Source organism: Felis catus, chromosome X (assembly GCF_018350175.1).
Source record: "Felis catus isolate Fca126 chromosome X, F.catus_Fca126_mat1.0, whole genome shotgun sequence".
Classification (NCBI taxonomy): domain Eukaryota; kingdom Metazoa; phylum Chordata; class Mammalia; order Carnivora; family Felidae; genus Felis; species Felis catus.
The window spans coordinates 61,418,634-61,441,867 of record NC_058386.1 but is presented as its reverse complement, the minus strand read 5'-3'; the positions used below and the strand labels follow the sequence as shown (position 1 = coordinate 61,441,867).

At 37.1% G+C, this 23,234-nt stretch overlaps 1 protein-coding gene across 2 annotated transcripts in view; it reads left to right on the top strand.

The window, feature by feature from the left end:
- Positions 1–23,234, top strand: part of ZDHHC15 (zinc finger DHHC-type palmitoyltransferase 15) — a 249,534-nt gene that overhangs the window by 167,190 nt on the left and 59,110 nt on the right. For both annotated transcript variants that reach the window (XM_006943838.4, XM_019823993.2), the window contains exons 4-10: positions 7,008–7,128; positions 10,382–10,451; positions 12,567–12,599; positions 13,353–13,473; positions 17,953–18,085; positions 19,900–20,026; positions 22,112–22,215. In XM_006943838.4, coding sequence (XP_006943900.1) covers positions 7,008–7,128; positions 10,382–10,451; positions 12,567–12,599; positions 13,353–13,473; positions 17,953–18,085; positions 19,900–20,026; positions 22,112–22,215 — 709 coding nt within the window. The remainder of the gene's footprint in view (positions 1–7,007; positions 7,129–10,381; positions 10,452–12,566; positions 12,600–13,352; positions 13,474–17,952; positions 18,086–19,899; positions 20,027–22,111; positions 22,216–23,234) is intronic.

Below are 23,234 nucleotides of genomic sequence, written 5' to 3'. Positions count from 1 at the left end.
TTTTATATATATGAAATTTATTGACAAATTGGTTTCCATACAACACCCAGTGCTCATCCCAAAAGGTGCCCTCCTCAATACCCATCACCCACCCTCTCCTCCCTCCCACCCCCCATCAACCCTCAGTTTGTTCTCAGTTTTTAACAGTCTCTTATGCTTTGGCTCTCTCCCACTCTAACCTCTTTTTTTTTTCCTTCCCCTCCCCCATGGGTTCTTGTTAAGGTTCTCAGGATCCACATAAGAGTGAAACCATATGGTATCTGTCTTTCTCTGTATGGCTTATTTCACTTAGCATCACACTCTCCAGTTCCATCCACGTTGCTACAAAAGGCCCTATTTCATTTTTTCTCATTGTCACATAGTACTCCATTGTGTATATAAACCACAATTTCTTTATCCATTCATCAGTTGATGGACATTTAGGCTCTTTCCATAATTTGGCTATTGTTGAGAGTGCTGCTATGAACATTGGGGTACAAGTGGCCCTATGCATCAGTACTCCTGTATCCCTTGGATAAATTCCTAGCAGTGCTATTGCTGGGTCATAGGGTAGGTCTATTTTTAATTTTCTGAGGAACCTCCACACAGTTTTCCAGAGTGGCTGCACCAATTTGCATTCCCATCAACAGTGCAACAGGGTTCCCGTTTCTCCACATCCTCTCCAGCATCTATAGTCTCCTGATTTGTTCATTTTGGCCACTCTGACTGGCGTGAGGTGATAACTGAGTGTGGTTTTGATTTGTATTTCCCTGATAAGGAGCGACGCTGAACATCTTTTCATGTGCCTGTTGGCCATCCGGATGTCTTCTTTAGAGAAGTGTCTATTCATGTTTTCTGCCCATTTCTTCACTGGGTTATTTGTTTTTCGGGTGTGGAGTTTGGTGAGCTCTTTATAGATTTTGGAGACTAGCCCTTTGTCCGATATGTCATTTGCGAATATCTTTTCCCATTCCGTTGGTTGCCTTTTAGTTTTGTTGGTAGTTTCCTTTGCTGTGCAGAAGCTTTTTATCTTCATAAGGTCCCAGTAATTCACTTTTGCTTTTAATTCCCTTGCCTTTGGGGATGTGTCGAGTAAGAGATTGCTACGGCTGAGGTCAGAGAGGTCTTTTCCTGCTTTCTCCTCTAAGGTTTTGATGGTTTCCTGTCTCACATTTAGGTCCTTTATCCATTTTGAGTTTATTTTTGTGAATGGTGTGAGAAAGTGGTCTAGTTTCAACCTTCTGCATGTTGCTGTCCAGTTCTCCCAGCACCATTTGTTAAAGAGGCTGTCTTTTTTCCATTGGATGTTCTTTCCTGCTTTGTCAAAGATGAGTTGGCCATACGTTTGTGGGTCTAGTTCTGGGGTTTCTATTCTATTCCATTGGTCTCTGTGTCTGTTTTTGTGCCAATACCATGCTGTCTTGATGATGACAGCTTTGTAGTAGAGGCTAAAGTCTGGGATTGTGATGCCTCCTGCTTTGGTCTTCTTCTTCAAAATTCCTTTGGCTATTCAAGGCCTTTTGTGGTTCCATATGAATTTTAGGATTGCTTGTTCTAGTTTCGAGAAGAATGCTGGTGCAATTTTGATTGGGATTGCATTGAATGTGTAGATAGTTTTGGGTAGTATTGACATTTTGACAATATTTATTCTTCCAATCCATGAGCAGGGAATGTCTTTCCATTTCTTTAAATCTTCAATTTCCTTCATAAGCTTTCTATAGTTTTCAGCATACAGATCCTTTACATCTTTGGTTAGATTGATTCCTAGGTATTTTATGCTTCTTGGTGCAATTGTGAATGGGATCAGTTTCTTTATTTGTCTTTCTGTTGCTTCATTGTTAGTGTATAAGAATGCAACTGATTTCTGTACATTGATTTTGTATCCTGCAACTTTGCTGAATTCCTGTATCAGTTCTAGCAGACTTTTGGTGGAGTCTATCGGATTTTCCATGTATAATATCATGTCATCTGCAAAAACCGAAAGCTTCACTTCATCTTTGCCAATTTTGATGCCTTTGATTTCCTTTTGTTGTCTGATTGCTGGTGCTAGAACTTCCAGCACTATGTTAAACAGCAACGGTGACAGTGGGCATCCTTTTCGCGTTCCTGATCTCAGGGAAAAAGCTCTCAGTTTTTCCCCGTTGAGGATGATGTTAGCTGTGGGCTTTTCATAAATGGCTTTTATGATCTTTAAGTATGTTCCTTCTATCCCGACTTTCTCAAGGGTTTTTATTAAGAAAGGGTGCTGGATTTTGTCAAAGGCCTTTTCTGCATCGATTGACAGGATCATATGGTTCTTCTCTTTTTTTTGTTAATGTGATGTATCAAGTTGATTGATTTGCCAATGTTGAACCAGCCCTGCATCCCACGAATGAATCCCACTGGATCATGGTGAATAATTCTTTTTATATGCCGTTGAATTCGATTTGCTAGTATCTTATTGAGAATTTTTGCATCCATATTCATCAGGGATATTGGCCTGTAGTTCTCTTTTTTTACTGGGTCTCTGTCTGGTTTAGGAATCAAAGTAATACTGGCTTCATAGAATGAGTTTGGAAGTTTTCCTTCCCTTTCTATTTCTTGGAATAGCTTCAGAAGGATAGGTATTATCTCTGCTTTAAACGTCTGGTAGAACTCCCCTGGGAAGCCATCTGGTCCTGGACTCTTATTTGTTGGGAGATTTTTGATAACTGATTCAATTTCTTCGCTGGTTATGGGTCTGTTCAAGCTTTCTATTTCCTCCTGATTGAGTTTTGGAAGAGTGTGGGTGTTCAGGAATTTGTCCATTTCTTCCAGGTTGTCCAATTTGTTGGCATATAATTTTTCATAGTATTCCCTGATAATTGTTTGTATCTCTGAGGGATTGGTTGTAATAATTCCATTTTCATTCATGATTTTATCTATTTGGGTCATCTCCCTTTTCTTTTTGAGAAGCCTAGCTAGAGGTTTGTCAATTTTGTTTATTTTTTCAAAAAACCAACTCTTGGTTTCTTTGATCTGCTCTACAGTTTTTTTAGATTCTATATTGTTTATTTCTGCTCTGATCTTTATTATTTCTCTTCTTCTGCTGGGTTTAGGCTGCCTTTGCTGTTCTGCTTCTAGTTCCTTTCGGTGTGCTGTTAGATTTTGTATTTGGGATTTTTCTTGTGTCTTGAGATAGGCCTGGATTGCAATGTATTTTCCTCTCAGGACTGCCTTCGCTGCATCCCAAAGCGTTTGGATTGTTGTATTTTCATTTTCGTTTGTTTCCATATATTTTTTAATTTCTTCTCTAATTGCCTGGTTGACCCACTCATTCTTTAGTTGGGTGTTCTTTAACCTCCACGCTTTTGGAGGTTTTCCAGACTTTTTTCTGTGGTTGATTTCAAGCTTCATAGCATTGTGGTCTGAAAGTATGCATGGTATAATTTCAATTCTTGTAAACTTATGAAGGGCTGTTTTGTGACCCAGTATATGATCTATCTTGGAGAATGTTCCATGTGCACTCGAGAAGAAAGTATATTCTGTTGCTTTGGGATGTAGAGTTCTAAATATATCTGTCAAGTCCATCTGATCCAATGTCTCATTCAGGGCCCTTGTTTCTTTATTGACCGTGTGTCTAGATGATCTATCCATTTCTGTAAGTGGGGTTTTAAAGACCCTGCAATTACCACATTCTTATCAATAAGGTTGCTTATGGTTATGAGTAATTGTTTTATATATTTGGGGGCTCCAGTATTCGGCGCATAGATATTTATAATTGTTAGCTCTTCCTGATGGATAGACCCTGTAACTATTATATAATGTCCTTCTTCATCTCTTGTTACAGCCTTTAATTTAAAGTCTAGTTTGTCTGATATAAGTATGGCTACTCCAGCTTTCTTTTGGCTTCCAGTAGCATGATAAATAGTTCTCCATCCCCTCACTCTCTATCTAAAGGTGTCCTCAGGTCTAAAATGAGTCTCTTGTAGACAGAAAATAGATGGGTCTTGTTTTTTTATCCATTCTGATACCCTATGTCTTTTGGTTGGCGCATTTAATCCATTTACATTCAGTGTTATTATAGAAAGATACGGGTTTAGAGTCATTGTGATGTCTGTATGTTTTATGCTTGTAGCGATGTCTCTGGTACTTTGTCTCACAGGGTCCCCCTTAGGATCTCTTGTAGGGCTGGTTTAGTGGTGACAAATTCCTTCAGTTTTTGTTTGTTTGGGAAGACCTTTATCTCTCTTTCTATTCTAAATGACAGACTTGCTGGATAAAGGTTTCTTGGCTGCATATTTTTTATGTCTAGCACCCTGAAAATCTCGTGCCAATTCTTTCTGGCCTGCCAAGTTTCAAATGAGAGATCAGTCACGAGTCTTATAGGTCTCCCTTTATATGTGAGGGCACGTTTACCCCTTGCTGCTTTCAGAATTTTCTCTTTATCTTTGTATTTTGCCAGTTTCACTATGATATGTCGTGCAGAAGATCGATTCAAGTTACGTCTGAAGGGAGTTCTCTGTGCCTCTTGGATTTCAATGCCTTTTTCCTCCCCCAGTTCAGGGAAGTTCTCAGCTATTATTTTTTCAAGTACCCCTTCAGCACCTTTCCCTCTCTCTTCCTCCTCTGGGATACCAATTATGCGTATATTATTTCTTTTAATGTATCACTTAATTCTCTAAATTTCCCCTCATACTCCTGGAGGTTTTTATCTCTCTTTTTCTCAGCTTCCTCTTTTTCCATAACTTTATCTTCTAGTTCACCTATTCTCTCCTCTGCCTCTTCAAGCCGAGCTGTGGTGGTTTCCATTTTGTTATGCATTTCGTTTAAAGTGTTTTTCAGCTCCTCGTGACTGTTCCTTAGTCCCTTGATCTCTGTAGCAAGAGATTCTCTGCTGTCCTGTATACTGTTTTCAAGCCCAGCGATTAATTTTATGACTATTATTCTAAATTCACTTTCTGTTATATTATTGAAATCCTTTTTGATCAGCTCATTAGCTGTTGTTATTTCCTGGAGATTCTTCTGAGGGGAATTCTTTCGCTTGGTCATTTTCGATAGTCTCTGGCGTGGTGAGGACCTGCAGGGTACTTCCCCTGTGCTGTGGTGTATAACTGGAGTTGGTGGGCGGGGCCACAGTCAGACCTGATGTCTGCCCCCAGCCCACCGCTGGGGCCACAGTCAGACTGTTGTGTGCCTTCTCTTCCCCTCTCCTAGGGGAGGGATTCACTGTGGGGTGGCGTGGCAGGCTGGGCTACTTGCACACTGCTAGGCTTGTGGAGCTGGGGATCTGGCATATTAGCTGGGGTGGGTAGGCAAGGTGCACAGGGGCAGGAGGGGCAGGCTTAGCTAACTTCTCCTTATGTTATCCACTTTAGGAGGGGTCCTGTGGCAGCGGGAGGGAGTCAGATCCGCTGCCAGAGGTTTGGCTCCGCAGAAGCACAGAGTTGGGTGTTTCCGCAGAGCGAGCAAGTTCCCTGGCAGGAACTGGTTCTCTTTGGGATTTTGGCTGGGGGATGGGCGGGGGAGATGGCGCTGGCTAGCGCCTTTGTTCCCCACCAAACTGAGCTCTGTCGTCAGGGGGCTCAGCAGCTCTCCCTCCCTTTGTCCTCCAGCCTTCCCGCTTTCCGAGCAGAGCTGTTAACTTATGACCTCCCAGACGCTAAGTAGCGCTTGTTGTGGGAACACAGTCCATCAGGCCCCTCCGCTTTTGCAAGCCAGACTTGGGGGCTCTGCTTGGCCGGCGAGCCACCCCTCTGCCCAGGCTCCCTCCCACCAGTCCGTGGAGCGCGCATTGCCTCGCCACCCTTCCTACCCTCTTCCGTGGGCCTCTCATCTGCGTTTGGCTCCGGCGACTCCGTTCTGCTAATCCTCTGGCAGTTTTCTGGGTTATTTAGGCAGGTGTAGGTGTAATCTAAGTGATCAGCAGGACATGCGGTGAACCCAGCGTCCTCCTAAGCCACCATCTTGCCTCAATTCCTACAACTTTTTTTCAAAATTTTGTTTAAATTCCAGTTAATTAACATACAGTGCAATATTGGTTTCAGGAGTAGAATTCAGTGATTCATCACTTACATACAACACCCAGTGCTCATCACAAGTGCCCTTCATAATACCCATCACCCATCTAGCCCATCTCCCACCAACCTCCCTCCATCAACCCTCAGTTTTTTCCTATGTTTTCTTAAAATTCATGGTTTGCTTCCCTCTCTCCTCCCCATATGATTGGCTGTTCTGTTTTTTTTTAATTCCACATATGAATGAAACCATATGGTATTTGCCTTTCTCTGACTATATATATATCCCACATCTTCTTTATCCATTCATCAGTCAGTGGATATTTGGGCTCTCTCCGTAGCTTGGTTATTATTGATAATGCTGCTATAAACATCGGGGCGCATGTAACCCTTCAAATCAGTAGTTTTGTATCCTTTGGTTAAATACCTAGTAGTGCAATTGCACTATTCTATTTTTAACTTTTTGAGGAACATCCATACTGTTCTGCAGAGTGGCTGCGATAGTTTGCGTTCCCACCAAAACTGCAAGACAGTTCCCCTTTCTCCTCATCCTCACCAATACCTATTATTTCTTGTGTTGTTAATTTTAGCCATTCTGACAGGTGTGAAAAAAAAACCCTACAACTTAATAACAATCATAGTTAATCATCAACAGGGTCCTGACAGCAAGATGTTACATATATGTATATAACATCATATTATGGTATAATGGGGTGGAAAGGGCATAAATCTTAGAATCAAGTGAACTGGGTTTAGAGCTCAGTTTTGCTACATGCTGCTTAAATGAGTATAACCATGGACAAAGTACTTAGCCTCACTAAGTTTTCTTTTCTTTATTTATAAAACAATACCACCTATCACATAGACTTATGAAGACTGAGATAAAAGTCAGATAAAATAATTCAGATATTTATCCTGAGAAAGTTATAAACCAAATTGGTATCTGGACTTCAAGGATAGGTAACAAATATTTTCATCTGAATAATTATTATTGTTTTAATCTTTTATTTGAATCTTGGAGAATAAAGTCTCACTTTTCACTTCTGCTTCTAGTTCCACTTGTCCTATTCAGACAAAGAACGCTATGAAAATGAAGAAAGACCTGAGGTCCAGAAGCAGATGCTCATCGATATGGCCAAAAAGCTACCAGTTTACACAAGAACTGGGAGTGGAGGTCAGTTCATTGAAAGTCACCTAGAGAAGCAGATCAGCAAGGATCTCAAAAAGGCTAAGTCATATATATCCACAGGCTCACCTATATACCTAGCATTTGGAGTCCACCACTAACATTTGCTATGTTACTTTATCACCTATCTTTCCACAAATCCATCCCTCTATCCATCTCCCATCAAGCCATCTTATTTTTTGATACATTTCAAAGTAAGTATCAGATATCAATACACACCTACCTTTATATTTTATCATTCTTTTTTGGGTGAAATTTGCATATAAAGACATGCATAAATCTTAAGTGTGCCATTCGGTGTTTTGACAAATGTACACATCAATGTAACCAAAACCTCTATAAACATTTCCACACCCCATAAACTTCTTTTATACTCCTACCCAGTAGGAGTACTGGGTACCCAACAACCACTATTCTGCTAGTTTTCCACCATAGATTAGTTTTACCTGCTCTAGAATTTTACATAAATGGAATCATACAATATGTACTGTTGTGTCTGGCTTATTTTATATAGCATAATATTTTTGACATTCATTCACATTGATTTTTATTTTATTCTCTTATTGCTGAGTAGTATTTCATTGTATGAATATATCATAGTTTGTTTATCCATTCACCAATTGATGCACATTTGGTGTTTCCAGTGCTTAATTATCATGAATATTCTTGCACAAGTATTTGTGCAGAGATATGTCATCTTTCTTGGGTAAATATCCACTATGGGGTTTTACTCTTCGTTTTCATCTGTGTGACTAGAAGAGTACTAGCTGAACCAATTCTCCACCTTTCAGAATTTGAAAATGAAGCCTCTTTTGACAAGATATCCTAATGTTTCTGATAAGAAAGATCATGTTTCAAGGATGTGGGAATTATACTGTTAGACATCTGTGTTTATCTATTTATCATTTATTTATTCAACAATCATTTATTAAGGTCCTATGTGGCAATTGGGGGAATTTTAATATGGTCTGGGTAAGGACTTATTAATTTTGTTAGAGTATTGATGTCATGGTTCTCATGATTTTTTTAAATTCTTCATGCACACTGAAATATAGTGAAAAGTAGACAGGAAATTATTTGTATAATTTATCACAGTAGTAAACAGAATGATGTGATAGAACAGAGGTTGGTTACAAACTGAAGGCCTGTGGGATGAATTGGACCTGAGATACATTTTGTTGATCTCTAATGTATCTTTTAAAACTTTGCACTTGTTTATATTATCTTATAATTATTTGGTTTCCTGTGTTTTCTCCTTCCTTGATTGTTAGCCAGTTAAAGGCAAGGAGCTTCATCTCATACTGAATTTTGTATTGGTAGTACCTTTTTCAGCATCGGGCACTATTCACAGATCAATAAATATTTGTTGAATTGAAAAAAAAAACTTTGCACTTGTTTTTAATTTTTAACAATTGTAATTTTCCACATGAAAGTTCATATTTCTGGCTTATCTTGAAAACTCAGACATCTGGCAATTTTCAATTACATTTTCACATGGCAAAAATTAGCTAAAGCTGAGTAGTAGCAACTCTTTTTAAACAGGGCATGAATTCTCAGGTTCTCTCACAGTCTTCAACTGGCTGCTCCACTCACTACCAACTATTCTCTGGACCCTTGAATCATTTGTTTGCCGCCCTAATGACATAAAGAAATTTTCTCTGAGGAATATCATTTTATTTGAGACCCGAATAATAAAAAAGTAACTAGCAGGAAATAAAGAACAGAGGGACTAACATCCCAGGCAGAAGGTACTGCAAGTACAAAAGGCCCTTAGATAGGAGCAAGCTTACAGTATTAGAAGAACAAACATATAGCCAGTGTGACCAGAGTATAGCAAGTGGAGAGTGATACCAGTTAAAATTGAAGAGCCAAGCAGAGGCCAGATGATTCAGGCCATGCAAAGGAATGTGGATTTTATTCCAAGGGTGTTTGAAGGGTGTTTTAAGTTTATTTATTTACTTATTTATTTATTTATTCATTTTGAGAGAGAGAGAGAGAGAGAGAGAGACCACAAGTGGGCGAGGGGCAGAGAGAGAGGGAGAGAAATAGAACCCCAAGCAGGGTCCACACTGTCAGCACAGAGCCTGATGTGGAGCTCAAACTCACAAACTGTGAAATCATGACCTGAGCTGAAGTCAGATGCTTAACCAACTGAGCCACCCAGGCACCCCAAGTACAATGAAGGTTTCAAGTGAAGAGTGATATAATCTGATTCACATTTTAACAGATTATTTGGCTATTCTATAAAGAATGAATTGTGGGGAACAGAAATGAAAGCAGAGTAAATAATTAGGCAGCTATTGCGATCATCTGAATGAGAGATAATGGCGGCTTAAACTGGGCAATGGCATTGACTGTTCAGTTCAATGCTAAATGGATTAAACATGCATGACCCTCTCCCTTCTTCATTGCCTCAATTATACCCATGCTTTTGTCACCCCTCCATTGCTAGAAATAAACACAAACTGCTAAATTAGCACTCACTTATGCTGAATTAGTTATGTGTGCTTAATGTACACTTCAGATGGAATTATTATATTAGCTCAAATTATTCATGATTTTAATTGTTACACTTAATAATAATTACATTAAACACAGTCATACTGTATCAATGAACAGAGAAAAAATGAGTAGAAAAGGAAAATGCCTTTCATCTAAGGGAAATAAGGAAGGAAGGAAGGAAGGAAGGAAGGAAGGAAGGAAGGAAGGAAAAAGGGAAAGAGAAATGTGTTTTTTATATCAGACTTACAGAGTGAAGAGGGCCCTGAATGAACTAAAGAGTCAGAAAACTGTAGTGGTCACAATTCTGCCACTCACTTGCTATGTGCAAGTAAGTCACTTGATTGGTTCAAGTCTTTACTTCATTTATCTGTGAAATGATCAATTGAATTAATTGTTTTCAGATAGGAAAGTTGGAGTAAGCAATCTAAATGATTTTCCCAAGATCACTCAAGCAGTTGACAGTAAGGTTTGTTTTATAATACCGAATCTTACTATCATATATACAGATATGAAAACATTTCCCTTCACCTTCATCCCCCAAAAGGTACCTTCAAGATTGATCTAACAGGAGAAAAAATACATACCACAATTCTCTTCTGTGATCTGCCTTTTTCTTGGTAACTTGAAATGAGTTTGACTACCCACAATCAGTGTATAACAAGCCATTCAGATAGGCTAGTAAGATATGTGGTGTCATATTGAGCCCTAACCAATGCTAACCACCTGATTTTTCCTATAGCTGTTAGATTCTGTGACCGGTGCCATTTAATCAAGCCAGATCGCTGCCACCACTGCTCTGTCTGTGCCATGTAAGTGACATCCATATTTCCCCTGGGCTGAGCTTGGCCAGTGATGATGGTTGCTTAGACAACAAAATGACTGATGCTAACATGAGACCATGCCTAGATAAGAACATTTCCTTTCAATCATAATGAGCACATGCCAAGCACCCTCTTGGGATGATGATGATTCAAATTATTCCAAAGATAGGAAAAATATATAAAACCCCATTTTAAAAATAAATGTTTTATTTTAGAAACAGTTTTAGATTTACAGAATTATTGTGATTATAGTTCTCATATGTCCTACATCCATTTTCCCCTATTATCAACATCATACATTAATGTGATACATTTGTTACAATTAATGAACCAACATCAATACATTATTTTTTTAATTTTTTAATGTTAATTTATTTTTGAGAGAGAGAGAGGAGGGCAGAGAGAGAGGGAGACACAGAATCCGAGTCAGGCTCCAAGCTCCGAACTGTCAGCACAGAGCCTGACTTGGGACTTGAACTTGTGAACCATGAGATCATGACCTGAGCTGAAGTTGGACACCCAACTGAGCCACCCACGTGATGCATCAAAACATTATTTCTAATTTAAGCCCATATTCTATTTACATTTCCACGGTTTTTCTCTAATGTTCCTCTTCTGTTCTAGGATCCCATCTGGGATACCACATTACATTTAGTTGGCATGTCTTCTCAAGGTCTTTTAGCTCTGACAGTTTCTCAGACTTTACTTGTTTTCAATAACCATGATAGTTTCTAGGATTTTAGGATTAATGATCGGGTATTTTGTAGAATATCCTTCAGGTGAGATTCGTCTGATATTTTTCTCATGGTTAGACTTGGGTACTGTGTTTTGGGTAGGAAGACCATAGAGGTAAAGTACCATTATCATTGTATTGTATCAAGGGCACACACTATGAACATGACTTATGACTGCAATATTAATCTTGTTCACTTGTCTGAGACAGTGTTTGTCAGTTTTCTCTAATGTAAGTTTACTCTTCCTCCCCGCCCCCTTCCTTTACTCTTTGGAAGGACGTCACTATATATAGCCCACACTAAAGAACAGAGGAATTATGCCCCCCTCCTTAAAGGCAGAGTATATACATAAATTATTTGGAATTCTTCCAAATAATGTGAAGAAATCTCTGCATGGGAGATTTGTCTCTTCTCCCTTATATGTTTATTTATGATTCATATAAGTTTTTAGGCATGGATAATCACTTTATATTTTGGGTTGTACCTCAGTTCTACTTTATTTTCTTACTCTAATTGCTCCAACTTTATAAAATCACATTTTTATGTTAATAAATATAATATTAATGTCCTTCTTCTTGGGTGTATGTTCCACCCACATTTCTCTTGCCCTTGATTCAAACAGGTGTGTCAAAATTTCAGCAATAGCCAATGTAAAACAAATAAATCATCAGAGTAGTAATTAGTAAAATTTCATTGTGCATACAACAAAAAGACGATTTACAAACCAGGAGCACTCAAACCAAAACATAAAATGAGACTTTGGGTACATCGTTATAAAACAGCTTATATAGTGGAAAACAAAGCCTGTTTAATCTTCACAGTGATTAGTTAAAATATTAGAATTTTCTTAAATGAAAGAGACTTGGTAAATCGTTACTTTATATCGACCTTAGAAAACAGCTTAAGTATTGCTGATGATTTCCAGAGACATAAGCAAGAAATGACCCAGGTCAAGTCAGTCTTACAAAATAAGCTAAATTAAGGTTTGTTTGTATGACTAAACTAGTTTTGTCTGCTCAGGAAAGTTTCAAGGATGGTCTCCATTTGTTTTTTTTTTTTATTTTAACAGACTGTAGCCATATGTATTCTTCTGTACTTTTATTAATCTGTATATTGAGAAAAATGAGGGGAGATACCTTAGACTTCTAGGCATGTAACTTGCTTCCAGCATAATTCTATAAACTGTTCCGATTGGCTTATCCTAGAAATAATTGATGTCCAAATAGTTTGGGAATAATGTATATTGGAAATCTAGGAATGAGTGTACTGGTACCATGTAAAAATACTAGTGAGATCTTGAGTTAAATTATGAGGTGTTACTTCATTTCTATAGGTCCTCTTATCACACTGTACTTTGTTTCTTTTGTAGGTGTGTATTAAAAATGGACCATCATTGCCCTTGGTATGTCCTTTTGATTCATTTCTTTCCGCTGAAAGAGTAAGAGTTGCTTAAAATGCATAGTTTCCTAAGCATAGTTGTAACATGCTTATTTCTACAACCATAAATCACTGGGCTTTGTATTTGCATGGGTGGGGGAGGGGAGGCATGACATTTTAAAGCAAAAATAAATATACCACCAAAGGTATGGTGGTGAATTCATGGGCTCACAAAGCTCACAGTCTTTTGTCCATTAGCTTTAGTAATTGGGTGTAGTAATGAAATTGAGCACAAAAAGTTCCCTTCTTTGACATTATACAATTCAGTTCTGTTTTTAGCTATCTTGAAGTTTGAAATATTCTAGATTGTTAACTTCAGTAATTCTTCTCCAAATTTTGTATGTCTGACCTACAGAACCAGTCTGAACTGTCCAACTAAAAAGAGAACATGCCTCACTGTACTAAGTGTAGCTGCTGAGATTGTAATAGGTTTTCAGCATCCAAGATTCAAGTTTTCTTGTGTGTGTCAGGAACCAGTCTGGAACTATTAAGTAGGCCAGGTGTCTCTGTGCTTGTAAATGAAAGGAGAAACAAGTGAAACATGAACTTGTTTTTCCAGTCTGTTCCTATTAAGGCACTTCTATTTATGTTGAGTTTCTACACAACACATAATGAAGCAGCAGGAGTTATGTATTTCCATTGCTTAGTTCACTTATGTATCAGTGTGTTCTCAATGGATCCTGATTTCAAATTAGTTTTTCTTTTTTTCTTTTTTTAGGGTTAATAATTGCATTGGATTTTCCAACTACAAATTCTTTCTTCAGTTTTTAGCTTATTCTGTTCTCTACTGCCTGTACATTGCTACAACAGTCTTCAACTATTTCATCAAATACTGGAGAGTAAGTTAAATAATCATGACAGGTCACCCCTAGAAAAAACACATACCTACTCCAATCTGTGACATTTTTTCAACTTTTCTTTTTACATTTTGAAATAGCTAATACTAAGGTAACCAGAAGGAAAGGCACCAAAAACAAGTTTCCCATGTTGAATATTCTGAGATTTAGGAGTTTGTTATTTAAGGATTCCACTTACATATTTCTGTCATACATGAGAAGCTTGTTAAGACCTTTAGGAACATAACCTCTTGACTCTCAGTCATGCATTACAATTTACTTATCTAGTCAAATTATAAAAATCCACTTATTACCAATTATAGATTTTTAAAATGTTGAAACTAATTTTGAATCTCTAGTTTCCAAAGAAAAGGCTAACAAAGTACTCCCTCATCATTGAAAAATACTTTCTCACTTCCTGTTCAAAGGAGAGTTGCAAAATTCCTGCAGAACAGACAGATTCATTGACTCCTCTTCACATGTGACCAAAATGAAAAGGAGAGTCTTATTTGAACTTTGTATTATTTGAACTTTGTATGACAAACACTGGGTTGAGAATTGGGACAACTGAGTTCTAATACTGGCTCTGTTACCTGTTTCTCTGGCTCATTTCCAAGATCAAATGAAATGTATGTTGGAAGTACTTTACCTTTCAAAATATGATTCCAATAATTATAGTGAAATCTAAAAAACATTTCATATTTCTTCTACTTAAAGATTTCAACCCTAACCTATCTATTTTCAAAAGAATTAAAGGCAGATTTTTAATTTACATATGTGTATGGGGTCTGGCAGCAATGTAGTGATTTTTTTTTTATTTCATGCCAATGGACTCCAAAAAATATCCCTTCCCCACAACTCTAGTACAGCAGTGAAGATATCATAACCTCCCATGATGAGGGCTGTCCAAACTAAACCTAAATGGCAAAAGACAGATTTGGACAAAGCTACTAGTTATTACTTTAGGAATTGCACAAGCGCATATATAAACAGGAATATCTCACCTCAGGTGAATAGGTAAAGCAGCGGGAAAGAATATGAATCTTGTGACCAAAATATAGTTCATAATAAACTGGAGAACAAAGGAGAAACACAAGGCAGTGAGAACTTAAATACCTGAGAATATTTAAATTATTAATTAAGGCTTTTATCCCTGCTAGTGTAGAAAATATAGTGTAGAAAATTATAGTGATATGTGCTTTCCATTCTCCCTTCAACTTGCTTAGTCAATACAGATATTTAATAACTATAAGAATCAGGAATTATATAATGGATATCAAAATCTTCAACTCAGAGATACAAAAGTATAAGCAAAAATGAAATTTTCTCATAAATTTCCCCCAAATACAAAATATTTCACTATCTTGGCGGTTCTGGCTCCTTTCCACAGCACAGGATCTTTTCTCTATTGCTCAGGTTTTCATGACCTGTTTGGCATCCCATTTACACACTGAGCTGCTACTATGAATGTAAAGAAAATCTGTATCCAATTCAGCAGGAAAAGTGTCAGCCTTAGTCTTCACTACAGACCTTACTTGGTCCTTAACACAATAGGCTACTATTTAAGAATTCATAACAAAGTAAACAATGTTGCATTTTACATATTTTGCCTTAACCCTCCAAGTCAATCAATAATCAAATACCACGATGCCCTCCAGGTGCTGTGTGTTTTTTTTTACTCTTGAAAGATAATATTTGGATATGAATTACCAGAAATATGTCAGTATTCACAATCACAAGATGAACATAGACTTGTCCTTCTCCTAGTCCCTCATTTTTTTCTCTATAGTAGACTAGCTCATGCCTGACAGATGGGATGTAAGAAAACTTGTCTTGGCTTCTCCTAATAATGAAAAGTGAATTGACAATAGAGAGAAACGCTTCTTTGCAGTCTCTCCAGCCATAAAGCACTTTGGTGTGGTTTAGAGATGGCTTTCTCAGTTTAAATTGAGTCTTACCTTAAAATGAAAAGTAAACACTGCCATATATTTTAAAAACCATGTATCAAGGAGACTAGCAGTTCTAAGAACAGCAACCCCCATTTGTATACTTTGCCATTTTCAAAACACTTTAATATCTATTATCTCATCTTATCCTCACCACAACCTTGTAAAGTACACCAAACAAGAATTGTTAGTCTCATTTAAAAATGATAAAACTGAAGCTTATTGTTCTTAAGTGACTTGCTCAGGATCACCCAGCTTGTAAGTTTCAAAGTCAGGACTAGAAGCTGTCTCACGCTAAGCCCAATGATTTTAAACACTGTACCATATACTATTGCCCATTATGGTCCTGCTATGGAAAAGCTATAGCTCCTTTGAAATAAAGAATTCAGAAGACCATCAGAGCATATTTTTCCTATATATATTAGCTTAAAGTGTAGCTACTTTATATGAAATTGATATTTGCCTTATGAAAAAAGTAGTAATATACACTTTCCACAGTGGGCCATGAATCTCCTCACAGAGACTATGAATTATTTTAGAACCAAGATAGTAGTATTATTCTACCAATATTCCCCTGAACTGTTCTGGTGGTTACTGCTTTGAGTAATTTAGCTTGGTTATCTCCTGAGAAGGTAATTTTGAACATAGGACCATCAGCCTCTTCTAACGACAACAACAACAACAACAAAAAGGACTTTATCAAGGAATATCCTTTGGCAGAAAAAAGACAATTCTGCAAAAGTAATTAGGAGAGGAAAAGACTTCCAGCTCAGCCAACCAGGGTGTGAACTGACTCTATCAATCCCTCTTGCATAGACATTTCCTATTGCCCATTTAAACATGAAAGATTAGAAGTAAAATAAATGTAAGATTTAAAAACTTTAACAAATATACTCAAAAAGCAGAGATTATGAAAGCAAAAACCCAGCTAGGCCAAAACCACTACAAAACAACATATAAAATCTTTTCCATAAATTTAAAACAAAACAAACACAGGGGTACCTGGGTAGCTCAGTCTGTTAAACATCTGTCTCTTGGTTTCAGATCAGGTCATGATCTCATGTTTTGTGGGTTTGAGCCCCACTTCGGGCTTCACGCTGATAGTGCAGAGCCTGCTTTGGATTCTCTCTCCATCCCTCTCTCTCCCTCTCTGTCTCTCTCTCTGTCTTTCAAAAGAAAGAAAGAAAGAAAGAAAGAAAGAAAGAAAGAAAGAAAGAAAACTTAAAAACAAAAAACAAACACAAACCAATCAAATTCAGTTTGCATGCTTGGGTCAAGATTTTGTGGAAGGAACATTTCAGAAAGGAGCTTCAGATAAAATTGCCTGAAGGTTTAAGTCCTTGAGGTATCCATTTCCTGGGGTGCTCTGCCCACATGCAAATTTCACTCAGACCACTGCTCAGCTTAAAAAACCTGACTGACTGACTTCCCCTTATCTTCATCCTTCACATATATGCACTCTGAAAGATCCTTAACATTTCCTTACATCAAAATGAATAAAAATCTTCTTTATGAGAAGAAAAAACATCTGTGCTATGTCAATTTGCCAAGTGTTTTCAAGTCTTAATTTTTCCTTCCAAACTGAAGTAGAACCAGATCCTAATGTTGTGGTCCACTTCAATCAAGTATCACCTTTAACTTGATTACTCAAGAGCATTTGGGAAATACTTTATTGCAATTCATCATGCCAAAACAATGATCACAAGTTCTCTCAACTGCTCACTCCAAAATTGAAAATGTTTTCTAAGGTTCTCTTCAAAACACAAAATTTATACACCGTGCATGCTATAAAACTTTAGAAAATTTATTCTGGTCTAGGACTGCATGTAAAAAAAGAAAATAAGATGTCACAGATAAACTATAAAAGTCATTAGCTACCTACTTTTACAATTGCCTGTCAAATCCTCTTTGATTTTAATGTCTAAAGAGCTATTTCACAGGATGTGATATACCAGCATATTCTATTTCAGCTATAAAAAAGAACAACACAAAATTTACAGTAGCTTTTAAATCAGGTTATAACTTATAGGTAGAATATTTTAAAATTCTACCTATATGTCTTGTTTTCAACATACATATGTTGTGACATTTTCAACACACATATATTCAAGGAAACATGACATATAAAGTATTTCACAATAACCCATCTTGAGACAAGAGGATGACCTCAAGATCATCTCTGACCAAATGATTCATAATTTGCAAACTAAATGTAGTACAAACTTTAAGAGATTGCATGCCAATTATGACCTGAGTATATCCTTTTTTTACACTGCTCTAATTGCTGCATTATATACTCTATTTTACACTGAACTTAATCAAGGATCCATTTTAGGCTATAATTTATAGGCTGGAAGCATATCTATAATGTGGTATAGTCATCAACAGAAAGAACTCATAAAAATTTTATAAAATCTATTTTTTAATTGCAGCTAGACACTTCATACATATGATAAAAGTCCTAACATATATAAAAACTAGTTAAACCTGAAAAGTTTAATCCTTTGTTTCTATTTCCTTATTATTTCTTTTCTAGGGGGAATTGCCCAGTGTTCGCTCAAAGTTCCATGTTCTTTTTCTCCTCTTTGTGGCCTGCATGTTTTTTGTCAGCCTTGTGATTCTCTTTGGTTACCATTGTTGGCTTGTCAGCAGAAACAAAACCACCTTAGGTAAGACTGGATATTAAGACTAGGGAAAAACACATTAATGTATATCATAGTAGCCTGTAGATTATTTGCAAGGAAAAGAAAAAGTTCCAGTGAGGCATTTTAGTTTTAGTGACGTTCCTTTGCCTCTAAACCGAGACAGATGTAAACATGTTTTACCAAACTGGAGAGCCATAGTGAATGAAGCTTGCAAACTAAAGAAAGCATTATTAAATGAAACCTCACAGAAAAACAAAATTGACCATTGCTCTTTATAATTGATACTGGGTTATAGCTCCCCAAATTTATGACTTGCAAAATTTCTAAAAGGTGTTCACCTGAGGAAGTGAAGAAAAAAAAAACACAACAGTACAGAAAGGAACACCAGAAGGGGGAGGTGAAGGTTAATAAAGATAGAAGAATCTAAATTATTGAGTGCATCCAAAGACAGAGTCTTGAGACGCACCTGGGTGGCTCAGTCGGTTGAAAGTCCGACTTTGGCTCAGGTCATGATCTCACGGTTCATGGGTTCAAGCCCCGCATCTGGCTCTGTGCTGCCAGCTCGGCACCTGGAGTCTGCTTCCAGTTCTGTGTCTCCCTCTCTCTCTGCCCCTCCCCCGCTCATGCCCTGTCTCTCTATTGCTGTCAAAAATAAATAAACATTTTTAAAAATTTAAAAAAAGAGTCTTGAGAAAGAATTCAAACCAACAAATCATTGGATATCTACAATCATCAAGGAGCTGTGGAGGACTGGGAATGAGATAAATACACAGAACAAGTGAGTTTCTAGAAAATTAGTGCAAGAAATAAACATTTTTTCTGTTACTCTATTCTTTCATCTGTTATTTGGAGAATTGTGTTTCTGATGGATTCCAGTGCACCAATTTTGTTTCATCTATAGTGAAACAAATATTTACATTGTATACAAATTAATGCATGAGGAATAAGGAGAAAGTATCCAAATGTTGAATGTTTAGCTAAGATATATTTGAGGAAAGTTTAGTACAAAAGCCATTTTACATTTGGAACCCATTTACCAATAATGCTAAAAGCTAAGAAAGTATTTACACTCCTTTTCTAAACCAAATATCTAGCACTTACTTGCTAGGGTGGTATGTCAGTTCATTTGGCTTAGACATAACTGCAAAGTAGGAAAGTACTAAAAGCTTCAGGATAACAAAAGAACAAATGGGAAATGGCTAGATGCAGCCAGTCCAACAGTGAAAGTGTTTGCTTAATGGAATAAATGTGTGTCTAAAACTAATGTGTACTAACATGGTCCAATTCCTCAGTCTTTGAGGTGATTATAGTTCACCCACTGACATTTTTTCTTGAGTAAAACTCAGTTTCTTACATTGCAGGTTTCAGTGTAAACATCATTTCTGAAATGTTTCCAAATCAAATCAATGTCATTACCATTTCTTCATGCATCATTACTTTAGTCCCAGTTCTAAAGAGGGAGACCATTTGGCTGCTGTTGCCATTTAGATTCAAATAAAGTACTGTTAAATTTGTCCTTTCACTCCTTACATCCAGCAGCACAAAATATGTAGTACTGCCATCGCTGATTAATTATTTCTACCATTATGTGTTTCTTCTGCCTTTTTTTTCAAAGAGTACCAATTATTTGTATTTAATAACAAAATTACTTTTATTACGTGATTAAAGTGGTTTTTACTAAGTAATTTAGCAATAACTAAGCATGAGAGGCCTATATTACCACAACAAAAAGATAGTGTAGAATCAAGTAACATTCATGGTGTACTATAAAATCATGTTCGTCCTGACATTTGTTCCTTTATTGCTTTCTTCCTCTTCAACTTCCTATCTTGCCCTAGAGGCCTTCTGTACTCCAGTGTTTACAAGTGGCCCAGAGAAAAATGGGTTCAACCTTGGCTTCATCAAAAATATCCAGCAGGTGTTTGGAGATAACAAGAAGTTCTGGTTAATACCTATTGGGTCCAGGTAAGTAATTATTACCACTAAAGGAAGCTGAGGCTGAACCATGCCTTGAAGTAACAAATTCAATTTTAATTGTGGTATGCAATCAGTCATAAGTCCGATGAAAAATCTATTCCCCAAGTTTTTTATTCCTAGATTAGTAAAGAGAAATTAGGAAGTGAAGGTATGATAAATAGACATTCTCATGTTTTGAAGTAGTGTAAACTGATACCACTCCTTTATAAATGAATTTGGTGATATATATCAAAAATCACAAGAATCCCCATGTCCATTGTCAAGTAATTCCACTTCTAAAAATCTATCCTAAAAACAAACTAGGCACAAAAATGTTCATCACAGCATTATTTCCAGCCAATAATTAGTAAACATCTAAACTAAAAATGAAACAATATGCTGTATATATCCCCACTGACTGGAATTTTATGTAGTCAAAAGTATGACTATGTTAAGACTATGACACAATTAAGAGAAATGCTCACTATGTTTTAAGTGAAAAATGTAGAATACAACTGATTTTTACTCTGAATAAAAATATGTACAGATATACACATAAGAAAAACATAGGGGACCTATAACCTAAAAATACTATAAATGGATAAATGGAAAGGGCAGTAATCTAATATTTTTCTTGTCTCCATTTTCATATTTTGGGGTGAAATGTCTGTATTACTTTTATGAAGGTAATTAAAATGAAAAGCAGGAACAAAGATTGATGTAGAAATTGTAGGTAATTCTGAAGCAGGAATGAAGCAGGAATGAAGGGAAAGCAGTGAATGGAAGACAAGCTTGTGTCCCCCGAGTGACTTTGTGAACCATATTGAACTAACACCAAGTGAACTGTCTCTGTAGCAAAGCTTATTTATACTCTCTTGAAGCTCTCTTTAGATCCATTCCTCAGAGAGGGATACATCTGTCTGTTCACTTATTTGAGGAAACTTTGTTGGAACAGGGTGATAATTAAGGAAAATTTTCTTTTTCCCTTTACTCATTGCTCTGATACTTCCTCTGTACTAGTCATTGTTTTACAGGCTCATTTATTTAAGATCTGTGGTATATCCTACTATACTGGCTATAAAGCACAAGACAAAACTATGTTGGTGGGTAAGGTTGATTAATAATTGTCACCAGCAATTATTTTCACTCCACTAACACACATACCCACACAAATACACACACCCTATCACTACATCAAAGGGAGGTCTAAAATGAGTCTTTCCTGGAATAAAAAATCAAAAGCCAAAATCAAAGCCGATTCACTTATAATCAGTATACTTACATCCTCTGCAGAGAGCTATCAATAGAATCTATCAACTTTCAGCTAACCACAATTAAGAACAGGAGAAAAGGCGTAAGTAATATAAAATGAGTAATCCAAGAGTCACTCAGATATAAATTTGCAACACATTGAGATATATATATATAATCAAATGTTCAAACTGTAGCCCACTATATTCAGGACCAACTTAGTTCCTTCCAATGCATCCCAACTGTTAGTGGCCAGAGATTAACCAAGGAGATGGCCCTAGGTTGCCATAGATAGCTACAAGTGGATCCCACATGCAGGTAATTGCCCCCAGAATCTGCACTCTTAGAGATGCCACACTCTGGCTGTTTCCCACATTTCCTAATAACCTTTCTACCATACAAGCCAAATAACAGGGCATTCAGACATTACTATTTATCAGCAGTTCACAGCAGCTGATCTCCACTATATCAGTGGTTCTGAATCTGCTAATTTTTGTTGAAAATTTAGAACCCAAGCAATAAGATAATGAGATATAAATTGGGATAATCATATGAAACTTGCTATATGTTCATTTTGCCATAACTGGGCATTGTGGGAAACAAGTTAAACAGTTACTTACTAACCAAAACAGTTGACACTGATGCAGACAAACAAGATATAGAAATTGAGAGCAATACAGCAACTAAATGATGCTATTGTAAAATGCTATGCCACCATGGCTTTAGCCAATAAGATAAATGGTTTAAATCTTTCTAAGAACACCCTCCTATTTCTAGGAGGGCTATAACATTCATGAAAAGTCTATGTCAGCTGCAAGAGCTCACTCTTCCTTTCCCCAATAGCCCTGGTGATGGACACTCCTTCCCTATGAGATCTATGAATGAGTCACAGAACCCACTGCTAGCAAATGAAGAGCCCTGGGAAGAAAATGAGGATGAAAACCGAGGTAAGTAGGCTCAGAAGGAAGTCTTTTCTCCACCTAGCAGATCAAACACCAATAAAACCATGTTAACACAACCAATGTAGTGTAGTCAGAAAATAGTGTCCAAAAAGATTATATAAGCATGTCAACCGCATAAGTGACCTTTGGATAGAGAAGGAAAAGTATGGCCAGATTTGTTTAGCACATGTAGATGGCTTAGGTTGGATTAGATGCAAGCCTGGAAGCTTTCTTACCAGGTTTGTGATACCATGATTTATAACCAATGAGATAAGTCAAGAAACATAATAAACAGCACTGTGTATATTTGTAAGCAATCCTGCCAGTTGGCCACTCATGGTGATTTGCTTGAGTTAATTTAGCCAGTGGGCATCAGCTCACCTTTCTCTACCATAATTTGTTCATACTGGTTAAATTTTCTTTAAAATCTCATTCCCATTCTCCTTTAGACTGGTTTACATACACAAAGAAATAAAAGGTGTATACTTGGGCAAGCCTACACATGCATGTAGTCTACTTTTATAAAAGGCAGAGCAGCAAAGGAAAAATGAGGAAGTAGAACTTTGTCCTTCCACCTTTCTCCCACCATATTTTTTGGGTCATAATGAGATTTGTGTGTGTGTGAAAAGCTGATAGTTAAATTCTCATGTCACATACCCCTACCATCACCTGTTCTTTGTCTCCTCGTGATGTTATGCTTACTACTGTGCCTGCAGTATCTGTTTATGTTGCCAATACCAGGCATCAGAGAGTAATCTTTAGCGGCTAGTCCCAATAATTCAATAGCTGAGAAAAATTTTGAGTTAAAATTATAATACTTGTCAGAAATTGGGGTGAATGAGGCTGATGAGGACATGGAAAGGCAATGAGATGAGGAGAAGAGATGGGAAACGTGCCTTTCTAAAAGTTTATAGTTAGAATATCTAGTTCCAGGGTCTCTACCTGGAAGTCTGGTATTATTTTTTTTTCAATATATGAAGTTTATTGTCAAATTGGTTTCCATACACCACCCAGTGCTCATCCCA